The sequence below is a fragment of the Microchirus variegatus genome (genome assembly GCF_963457635.1).
Source record: "Microchirus variegatus genome assembly, chromosome: 14".
Lineage (NCBI taxonomy): Eukaryota > Metazoa > Chordata > Actinopteri > Pleuronectiformes > Soleidae > Microchirus > Microchirus variegatus.
In genome coordinates, this window is record NC_139815.1 from 7,866,180 (window position 1) to 7,878,296 (window position 12,117).

The window sequence follows — 12,117 nt, forward strand, 5'->3', positions numbered from 1 at the left end:
TGCTCATGCCCATCCTCACCACACAGAAACAAACAGTAGGATGTATTTTGTTGTGAATGAACAGTTTGGAACTGGTGATTCAACAGAGGAGGGGTTGATTTGTTTTGCAGCACAAGTTGACACATTTCATTGTGTTTTGATGCCTTTTTCTCCATGATTACAAATGTGAATCGAGACTGAGGGAGGGCAATCTACGCTCCAAACATTTCAGTTCATGGACATCAAGTGTTTTTGGGCAACAGATTTTTTGAGAATGCTCTCTATAAGATGAAGCTATTGAAAGTAGAGCAATCATGTTTGTCCAGCAGGAGATCGTGAGATGAAGACAAGGGTTGTGTAGAGAGGAAAAAAAGATACTCCTGGTCGACTAAAGCCCTGAAATTTCGACCAAAAATCGACTAATCGACGGGGGGTACTTTGCGGATGCGGCTCTTTTATTTTGAAAAGAGCCGCACACGCAAAGTACCTGTGCGGCTGCGGCTCTTAATTTGAGACCCGCAGCCGCGGCTGGAGTACAACAGAGTCTGACGGCTCTGACAGGGTTTTGCATTACGTTCATCTGCGCAATATCAAAGCCCGTGATATCAGAAAATAACTAGTATAATCAGCACAATAACTGTTGAGGAATACAGAGCGCAACTGAACATAGGAGCACAGCTTCACGGCTGAGACACAAATAGACCGCAGGACGCTGCTGCTGTTACGAACGGGTGCGTCTGCAGTTATACAACCAATCAACGATTATTATACTAAAACAATGAAATATGCTAATAATTCTGATATGTCCATACTCAAAACGGACGGAGCAACCTTAGCTTAGCGTTTTAAATGATATGTCATGTTTGTAGTAGAGCTGTGAAAAGCTTCCACTTTTTTACCGTCGTCTACTTTGAAAAATGCTGCGACACTGCTGATGTCTTTGACATGGATGCGACAGGAGGACTGACTGTAGCCTAAAATGAAAAGCTCAAAATTCACGTCTAATTGATGGCAAAGCTAATCTGTCTGTCGCTCATAAGCCACGGAGCGACAACAACCCACTGGGCTGGACTAAACCAAAATAGTGGAAAACAAGGGGGGTGTAACCTGTGAAGCACTTTCCTCCTAATAAAATTCACCATAAAAAAAAAATTGAAAAAGAAAATTAGTCGACTAATCACAGTTTTGGTCGAGCCAGAGCGTGTCGACCAATCAGACCAGTCGACTTTGACTTTACAGCCCTACTCTCCTTCCTTCAGCTTATCCTTGATCTTTCATTGTGCGCTAAGGAAGCACACAAACACAGTCTATGACCTCAGCATAGTGAATGGGGCCATGTCCATTTAAGAACCAAGCCTGTCTGTCTCTGTCTCTGCAGTTATTTATACCCTGAACTGTCACCCAATCGCTTCTCTGTCCATCTATATGAAAAGAAAATGGCAAAGTTAACAGTTCAGATGATTTGTTGACCTTTTTTGGTCTTTAACCAGACACATCTAAAATGGTGCTTGGTGATTTTTTGCCATTGATGTAATTATTCTGCCTTTGTTTTGACTTTGTGAACAGAAATGACCAGTGACATTATTTGTCTTCCGAGTCCATCATCTAAAAACAGGCTATGGAGGGCAATACTATCAGACCTGACAGAGGGAACAATAACTGGGTTGGTTATTTAGTTGAGCAGCACAATTCACTTCTGAAGCTTTTTGTGGCAGATTTTTACGTGTTTACAGTCATAATCCAAACTTTTTGCGTACATCTGGCTTTATTCGTGCAATGTTGCTGTTGCCTACATTTGTCTTGATGTAATTTCCTTATTCAACAGGAGTTGAATGCCAATTGTGCAAACTCATTTAACAATGGTTTGAATGTAACAATCATTTGTTATTGACATACTTCTGCTTGAAGTATTGAATGTAAAGTTGTTGTTTTTTTTTTATTCTAAATATTGTATCATCATCGCATAGCTCAAAACCACCAACAAAGAAATAGTGCCACATTGAATTTTGTTCAGTTGGTGTTAAGGGGTATTAATGATGAACTGCAGTCTATTCAACCATAAAACTTTCAACTGGCCATTCATTTCCAAGATTCATTGGACACCCCTCCCCAAAAAGTGACAAGGGGACAACTGTCCTGCACATTGCTCAGATGTTTCTGTTGACCAGAGACAAAGTCATCTCCAAACCATATGTTAGTGTTAGCCATTGTGCATTGTTGTGCACATTTGACACGCTAAAAATATGGCTGAACAAATTCCCTTTCACCCCTCAGTTAAGACAGAAAAACTTTACAGACACTAGCATCAGACAAATGAATTCTTTCTGTCAGCAAAGAGGCAAGACAAGACAATACAAATATAAGTGGCCTATTTTTGATGCATGACTGAAACCACATTTGGGGAAGGAAAAAGGCCCTTTATCACAACAATCAGCAGTAGTAGCCTCAATTATGTGACACTTTTGTCTTCAGTCAAATTTGCATGAATTTCATAGTCCAAACAAACCGCCCCCCACCACACCTCAGCAGGACAGGAGGGCAGCCGCTGAAGAATTAAGTTACTTTTGATCATCTGTACATGTGTATCCTTTAAAAAAATCTCCCCCGGTCATGTTCAGACAGTGAGTCTCCAGCCCTGCTCATCTCTCTGTCCTATACAGCAGACCCTCATTGGAATAGAAAACCAGAGTTTATTACAGTCTCCAATCATCTCCAACCCCAGAGGGGGTCAAACTCATACTTGATGGCCTATAAAATGACAAAAGTCCCTTTTGATTCCATACCACTGTGGAGAGGTGTCCTAAATTCACATCAAGAAACTTTAAAAAAGACATCATACACTTAGAGTATCGAGAGTATTGACTGCAGGGATACAATACATTGTCTCCAGCACTTTGAAATTTTGATTTTAGTGTATTGCTCAATGTCACTTCCGGAGTTGGGAAGCATACCACCAAGCCTTTGAGTAAATGCAACCTGCTCCAGAACCTGGGCCACATATGCAAGCTTACTGAATGCTGAATAACCATCAGGAAAGTAAATATTTTACATTTAGCCAAATTTTAAAAAGCATCAGATTATTGTTTGCCTCAATTTGGTCAAATATCAAGAAGCTAAACAGCACTTTAAATTCCCTCAATCATCAAATATAACTTCTACCACCGATTTTTCTCAGTGGATTTTCTACACCACCGTTCACTGCATAATTGCAGACTGGCAGTGGTTGACTTTGTTTGCCTGCTCCTGTGCTCTCGCAGCTGACATCTGTGACATATATTACTGCTGTAAACATAATTGAAAAGGACCCCGGGGCCATGGCATCATGTTCTGAAATCAGAAACTACCCCAAAGACGAGAGCCGGGGGGTCTCTTGCAGGGGAGGCCCACATCGCAGGGAGAGAGTCGGGTGATTTATAGAAGGGTGGAACAAATGAGTAGAGGTGTGGGGGGTGGAGAGTTGGTACAAGGTTTGACATTTATCCATATGAGAAAGTTGGGGCGAGCTGAGAATCAGATAATCATCGGTTACCTTCACTGCTACCTTGGATGTGCAATTCCATCCCCTCAGCAGAGACACACAAAGCCCATTGGGGGTTTCGGGTGGCTTATGCTGCCTTCCCCTGGTAAAAGCAAAGGTCTGACCAACACCAGCCTAACTAACTAGACCAGAATCACTACAAGCTTTAGCTTCAGGGAAGTCACCAGAATGGAAGGTATATGTGCAAATATGCCCAAAAAAATCAAACATCTCCAGGAGTAAAGACACTCATCCCATTTCATTGACAAGGGTCACATCCACATCCTCAAAAATAACCTATTTCATAGAGGAATAAGTCTCGACAGCTGCAGAGGGGAAGCTCTACAAAAAAAACCTCATGTCAGGCAATAAATCTGTCTGGAGGCTGATTTATTTGGAGATATCAACATTGCAACAGCATTAATACAACACAATTACTCAGAGGGCACTTAATCATATGTGGTGTTGGAGCGGTTTTTCAAGACAAAAAATCATACATTTAGAGCCTAATGCCTGCTGGCTACATGCAAACCATGTCTGTGGATTGAAAAGGCGACTGGCATGTGTGATTGTGTTAGTCCAGGCAATGTCAAGGGACTAATCAATCCAACAAGGGGACACATGTAGAGGGGAAGGGCACAGAGGCCGGCAGCAACTTGAACCACTGAGCCAAACTCACACATTTACCATTAAATCCACTTTCTCCTCACATCCCAGTCTCTCTCAGCCTGTAATGTGCACAGCTCTTACATCTCTAATTGCCAGTGGGGTGGAAATGGTTGGTTGACTCCTCGATTAGGTAAAAATAGTTTATAATCATCTTTAATGGAAATGATATTGTTTTGCAGAGGTGACAGAAGAGACAGAGACCTCACACAACTCATATCTATGAGATTAACAGATGGTTTCAAATATTTATATGACAGTGCCAAAACAATTCCAATTACCACAAGAGGTATGGCCATATATTTTCAATCATAAATTGTCAAGAAGTATAATACTATAAATGATAGTGAATCGCTTCTTTTCATTGCATTTCTTTTTCTTTTCTTTTTTTTGGCTACATGCCAAGCTGTCAGATTCATACACAAAGCACTGTCTCACTGAAAGGGATCATTATTTAATTTGAAAACATAGCCAAACCCCTGCTTCAGTGATGCTTTACTACAAACACAAATTTGAAGCGATGGCTTGGGTGCAATAACACCAGAGGTTCTGACTCCGAGTCAACCTGTGTGTCCAATCAATAGTTGATTAGGAAAAGAGGGGAATTCGATCAAATTGCTGGAGAGGGTGAGGGGCTGTGCTGTCCCAGAGCACATCATTAAACTGTGAAACGCACACCATTAGTCCAGCTCAGCCCCTTACTACACTGCCATTAGACTAAAGCTGAGAAGGCATCTTGACTTCACATCTCGATCTCTCTCTCGATCACTCCATATCTCTCTCGACACACTCAGACTAATAAATCGTAGCCTTGGGTCATCTACTGTCGGCTAAGAGCAGTGGCTGGCCTTTACGATGCCATTTACTGTATGTAGCCAAAGAAATTATAGTCTTCACCGCTTCATTCATCTGTCCGTTAATCCTTACGTGTTGAAAACAACCATGTATATCGTGGTTAGATAATATATCAATATATGTGGTCAACTAAAATGCCATCCTCAAACACTAAAACATGTTATTTCCATCATAATTGCACTTGGGATATTTTTTGTTGTTTTGCGTGTATGCTGGAATTTCCCAACCACTGGATAGCTGCGGATGAGAATCTGTCGTGGAGAGCGACAAGCTCAAAAACAAAAATCATGAGATCTTTCTTGAGGACTTTCCATAATGATAAACATGTACAACTTTGACGGAGAACGATGAATGTTGTTCTCGGCATGAAAATGAAACAGTGACAGGAAAAGCAACACCTCGCACTCACCTCACGTGCACGCAGATAGTGACGTGTTTAAAACACGACATAGACCCGGCAGACATAATTGCTGTATGACAGAACATGTCCATAATTAAACGAGCACAACCCACTGCCCCAGATAAAGGGGGCAGGTGGGGGAATGTTAATAACTACATCTGCAAGGATGAAAGACAAGAAACTATAAATAGGATGTGGATCAACCATGCTCAGTTGGGGCATGGGGCTTTTGTTTTCAATTGGGATATTGACTCTTATCTGTCTGACATTTTGAAGACGTCTCCTGGTGACATTTAGGAGGTATGACAATTACAGCAACCCCCTATCGATGTCCAACCAACCTATTGCAACAGATATATGCTTTGTTATCCTGTCAGGTAAATCTTTTCATATTATTTTATCAGGAACTGAAGCTGTGCATGGGTGACTGTGTGACATATTATGTGTGTGTGAGTGTGTGTGTGTGTGTGTGTGTGTGTTTGGGAATAGCTTCAGTAGGGTCCCTGCATTCCAGCGGCTGTTCTGACATGTTGTAAATACAAGGTGTTAGGGAAAACATCGGAAAGGGGTGGTGGAAATCACTCAGACCTATTGCAAGTGCTGGATGATGGGGGGTGAGGGTGAGGGGGAGGGCGCAGGATGTAGGTTGTCATAGATAAACAAACCACTTCACCTGCAATCAGACCACATCAGCGCTCCACTAATTTTAAAATTAGCATGAGAATACGGGCTGCATCCACCACATCACCACAGTCATCTATCCAGGGATATTAAGACGAGTAAAAGGAAAATAGACAGAACTTTTTTAAGCATTGACACACAGATTAAAAGACAGTTATACTGATGTAAGATTAACACTTCCAGTCCACACATCAGCCAGGGATGATGACAACAGAGTGACGTGCCAGGACATACTGTAGTCCACTGCACATCATTCATCCCTCAAATACATTCAACCTAACCTGCATATATACATAATCACAATTTAATGCACTGCAACGTGGTGTAAATAACGTTTCAAGGCTACAAAAAGCATGTGATTGTGAAATTAGAGGCAACTCATTTAATTTCCAAAAGTTAAATCTTAAACATACGATCATGGACTGCTGCAGATCCCGAGACCATTGTCCTGACCAGATGCACAAGCATGTTGTCAAACAAGATTAAAGCACAACGAATGAACACTCTCAAACACACACAGAGTGAGAGAAAGAAAGAAAGAAAGAAAGAGACGGAGAGAGGGACAGGAGGGGGAGACGCACATTTTCCACTAGAGTTTCTATTTTAAAACATCCAAATTGTGCTCTCTAATGAGGGGGAAACTTGGCTGCCGAGTTCGTGCGGGTGAACGTACGAGTCAAAGCGCCACAGAGCTGATAAGGACTGTATTATAAAACAAAAACACGCTGTTGCAAAACGCTGCAAAAAAGAGAAGATAAAAAGAAAAACACCGTCACGGGTATTCATTTCGGGTGCACTTTTTTGACGGACATTATCTTACCTGAAGTCTGGCTGAGCAGCAAAGTTGTCAGGGCTCCGCACAGCACCGCGGCCAGCTGCATCTTGTTCCCCCCGCTTTTCGCTCGCTTCTTCGGTCTTCCCTCTCCCTGCTTTCACTCGGTCCTTCTCACAGTTAAAAATGTCAACGCTCCGGCTTTCACGCCAAACTCATAGCATGACTGACTCGTTGGCCCTCGTTCTCTCCCCGACCTCCTCCTCCACCTCCTTCGTCTTCTTTTATATGTGAGATAACCCCGGATTAGAAAGTTAACTCTGTTGTGAAGTGTTGGACTATGGTCTCCAACATGTTGTGCTCTGACCGCGGCCGCTGTAGCTACCAAAAGAGGCTGTGGGTTGTACCAAATGTCTGCTACGGGGGATAAAACTGCGTCTATTGCAGGTGATACATGATAAAACTGGCGTAAACAACCAACAAGAATCGCATTATTATCCTGTTCCTTGACCCGAAATACATATTTAACTCTGTATTGACAAAGTTTGTCGTTCTTACAGGTTTTATTTCACCATATATGGTGTCAACTCCCTATCTCTGAAAAATGGTATGGTCTCAAATCTGCGCTCGGGCTGTGTCATTTATTAAATTACAGTGTTTTAAAAGGAGCTGGTGGTCAGCAAATAAAAGGATGAATTCAACTGTTAATGCCTCCCTGATCATAGTTATTTTTGTTTGTTTGTTTGCTTGTTTATGTGTTTATTTATTTGTTTTTAGTCATTGTCCCCCCCCTCTCTATTCTGCTTCATTTTTTTAACACAATGTGGGTTGAAAAGGAAGAAGAAAGCCCCTTTGTCCCTTAATGCCAATGACAGCAGTGGTCAGAATGCTGGTTTCCACTCTGGAGTGCAATGACCATGAGATGAGGTTATTACACAGTCAACATTTAAGCACTAAAGGCTCGCAGATAAGTTACTCAACAAATATAGTTATTCTTTATACACACAAGAAGTCAACAGAACCTCTTTATACAGAGCAACTGTGCAAATTCTTACAGGAAATTCAGTCTGATGCCATCAGACTTAAAGCAACTATTGAGCAACATAAGGAATAGGAGAATTGTCGTGATACTCGCAGTTTAAAAAAAAATATATGTTATTTAGTATTCACTGAGATCACACTAGTGATCAGAGACAAGAAGTCTCAGTAAACACAGTAAAAGATCAAATGTATTTTATATCCCATAAACTCAGTCAGACATTAAGTATCACAAATTCCAGTAAATATGTTCGTACGATGAAAGATTTAAGGACTACAATAGGTCCATCGAGCTGCACTTGAATCACACAAACACAATAAACAATAGTCATAAACGCTGAACAGTCAGCGCCAATATAGTCTTTTATTACCTTATACAAGCAGCATAATATACGGTATCCTACAGTTAAGGAATCGTATCCAGATGTGATAAGCTAAATTAACAGGCTACATCTGTCCTGAAAACATTAAGTTCTCAGAGTAAAGACTTGTTCACGTTTAAAAAGCCTTAATTCAACTGTACTGGGAGTTCAAAAAAATCTGATATTATTGTAGCTATGGTTCAAAATATTTACCCAAATAACTGAAAGTATAGAAAAAAAAGTAATATTTGTGTGACAGTTATTTCAGTACTTTGTCATGGGGCTGTTGTAATGAAATGATACACTGCTATTTCTAATATTAGATTCTAATTTTAAGCATAGCACCTAAATTTCTGTCCCTCCAAATGACTCAATCACAAGGTTGTGAACTCCTCCATCGTCAACATATTAATGTTTCTCCTCCTAACACTCCGAACATATATTTAAGACCTCCATATTCAATTATGAGGCAGTTTAAGTTGGGATGTGAACTCGCCTGTCTCTAAACCGAGCATCATCATCATTCAGCACACGCCTCCTGTCCACTCTCCTGTGTATCTGTATCTGTCAGACTATATTTCATTTAATCCCAGTAAAAGTGGTCTCCAACATCACTTATTCCCATTTTTTATATTGAGCATTTTAATGGACAATGCTTTGCACAAAGAACTGTGACAGTCCAGTGAAAAACAATTAAGACAAGGAGCCATTCCCAGTGTTCGTGTTCATAAGATTTAATCTTTAAATACAAGATCAAATTGGAGGAATAATGTACATTACACATGGCAGAAATACAAGGGGCAACTGAAAGGACCTTTTTGAGTTTGACCGATTTAATGTCAAGTACGAACACCAGGTATGAACACCATATAAGTCTGTGGAAGTATACTTCATGAATAATAAGCACACATTCCAAAATTTCCCTTTTTCTTTAATATTTACTTATGCGAGTTCAATGTGTGGTTTAATAATACAGGCCCTCGAATTCATTTATATGGAGAAGATTAAGTCTTGTGTCTGTTCACTGCAAACTCAAACAAACTCATGGCCTGGGAGCATTGATTGAATCGCACTGTATTACCTACAGAAGGCAATTTCCAAAGAAATTGCACAAGGATCCAATCCCAAGCTGAAGCCAATCTGCATCAAATTGGTTTTTATGAGAAGTTGAAATAATTAGTTAAAGTTTCATTCAATGTCTGAATAATATGACATAATATGTCCTACCTTGTCCTAAATCTGACTACATGAATTAGGGCTGTTGCAGTAATTGTGAAAATGAAATGCTTTGGTAGAAATAAGACAATTGCAGAGGAAGACAAGGCACAGCACAACTGCACATGAACTCGTATAAAGTCTGTTTCGGGTGGAAACAATGGTCACTGCAAGGGTGAGTGAAAATGTGCTGTGTCCCTTTAAGAGCACCAGTGTGTGACGAGCTGCCCTAATGGTGCGTTCCAGAGCTCATCCAAACCAGTTGGACGTGGGACTTATGCTACCTCCAACTAGAAAAAGTGCACTGGTATACCTGTCGAAGTGGGATCTCCTACTTGCAAAGTCGGGGCTGATCGATCTAGCCCCACTTCACCAAAATGAAGTTGGAGAATAATGGCGGCGCCCATGGAGTCGCATGAATAGGCTATAAACTTTACTTTTCTGCATGTAGGGTTGTTTTAGACACAGCAAGTTTATCACAACTTGTTTTTCATATTATGGCTTGAAATAATGTCGTTGTTGTTATCTGTTAGCATGAAGATATGTAGGGCTACGGTAAAAATATACTCATGATGTTACATATCGTATATGATCATCCATGTTTTCTAATGCTGCGTTCCAGAGCCCATCCAAACCATTGGGATATGGGACATATCCTACCTGAATTGTTCTAGCTCCTACTTCAAAGAGTTCCAGCAATTGAAGTCGAATGTTAGAAAACATGGACGACCGCGGCGCTTTAGATTTATGTTTGAAGAGGCATTTTGACTGTCAGCAATTCACTCTCTACTTACATACACAAGCGAGCAGCATAACATTCGACTTCAATTGCCTGAAACGCTTTGAAGTAGGAGCTAGTACAATTCAGGTAGGATAAGTCCCACATCCCATTTGTTTGGATGGGCTCTGGAACTCAGCATTATGCTGCCCATCCAAACAAATGGGATTTCGGACTTATCCTACCTGAATTGTACTAGCTCCTACTTCAAAGCGTTCGAAGTGTTCCAGCAATTGAAGTCGAATGTTAGAAAACATGGACGATCGCGGCGCTTTAGATTTATGTTTGAAGAGGCATTTTGACTGTCAGCAATTCACTCTCTACTTACATACACAAGCGAGCCGTATATGTAAAAGTGTAACATATCGATATGTAATGTCATGAGTATACTTTTAAAGTAGTCCTACATATCTTTATGCTGACAGATAACAACGACATAATTTCACGCCATAACATGGAAAACAAGTTGTGATAAACTTGCTGTGTTTAAAACAAGTCTATACACAGAAAAGTCAAGTTTATAGCCTATTTGTGTGACTCCATGGGCGCCGCCATTATTCTCCGACGTCATTTTGGTGAAGTCGGGGTAGGTCGATGAGCCCCAACTTCGCAAGCAGAAGGTCCCACTTTGACAGGTATTCCAGTGCACTTTTTCTAGTTGGAGGTAGGATAAGTTCCACGTCCAACTGGTTGGGATGGGCTCTGGAACGCAGCATTACATCCTTAATGTCCTAAATTAGTTGAATATTTGCTACTGATTGGCCAGAGTGCCATCACACGAAGAGATGTCCTACACAAGGATCAATCTGAACAATGCCAAACTGTAGATCAGTTAAAACTAGTTAACAATCCTAAAAAGATGGGTTAATCGCCAACAACTACCAGGGAAAATGTCTAAAATCTCAATATTAAACAGAGGAGACTGGTCCGCGACCGGCCTCACAAGCACTGCCGCTGTATTTCAGTCCAGAGACTGTGTCAGATGGGGTCTGTGCTCCGGTCATGGAGGAAAAACTGAACAAATATTTTTAATTCAATGACACTGCAAAACAACTGCTTTACAAGTCACTAGTCACTCCGTGTGCCGTGACGTGCCGTGCAGTGCCATGCCAAGGTGAGCGAGACGAGTAGAGCTGGTGGACCAATTAGACTGTCAGAAGAGCCTGATTATTTTTTTTTTGTGAAAAACTTTTTCATCGGCATACCTTAACACAGATCAAACATTACCAATAGTACACACCTTTTAGAAGAATGTTTTGTGAAGGTAAGAATCAAAAATGCCTGCGAAATGTCAGTTTTTAAATAGAGGACTTTTGTGTTTTTGCCAACCAGTGTGAGAGGTCAGTTTATATTGCTGTGCTTTGGTATAGTCGCATTGCATGAAACTAGACAAATGTGTCTGTATTCTGGTGGAATGATATTAAATTTGTGAACTGAGAGCAAGTTGAAGATAATTTTGAACAACAGTTGAACAACCTCTCTAGACTCTAGAGGGTGATGTCATCCAATCTTCAACTGACAATTACAATATGTAAATGCCTAAAAGTTTGGTAACTTTTTATTTTCTACTCTTTAAATCCCTCCTTTTCATTCTTTGCTCAAATGTTTAACTGACCAAATAATATGAACGTGTCTAAAGGACATGATGCGTTGTGTTAAAGGTGAAGTAAGTAGTTTATAGTGCCCTCTAGAGGAGAGGCTGGAATTTACAACAAAGAACTGCTCCTCTGCTCACCCCCTCCCTTCCCTGAGCGCTACGGTATCCTCAGCCGGTCAAATGTCGTCCTCGTCGTCTTTCTCCGTGTCAGCAGATGAGGTTCGTGTGGCGAGGGAGAGGGCGAGCTACCGCGGCCG

General features: G+C 41.0%; 1 protein-coding gene across 2 annotated transcripts in view; it reads right to left on the minus strand.

Moving 5' to 3' along the window:
- Positions 1-7,048, minus strand: part of lrp4 (low density lipoprotein receptor-related protein 4) — a 111,153-nt gene extending 104,105 nt beyond the window's left edge. For both annotated transcript variants that reach the window (XM_083900649.1, XM_083900648.1), the window contains exon 1: positions 6,919-7,048. In XM_083900649.1, the coding sequence (XP_083756775.1) occupies positions 6,919-6,979 (61 nt within the window). In that variant the 5' untranslated portion in view covers positions 6,980-7,048. The remainder of the gene's footprint in view (positions 1-6,918) is intronic.
- Positions 7,049-12,117: the final 5,069 nt, after the last annotated feature.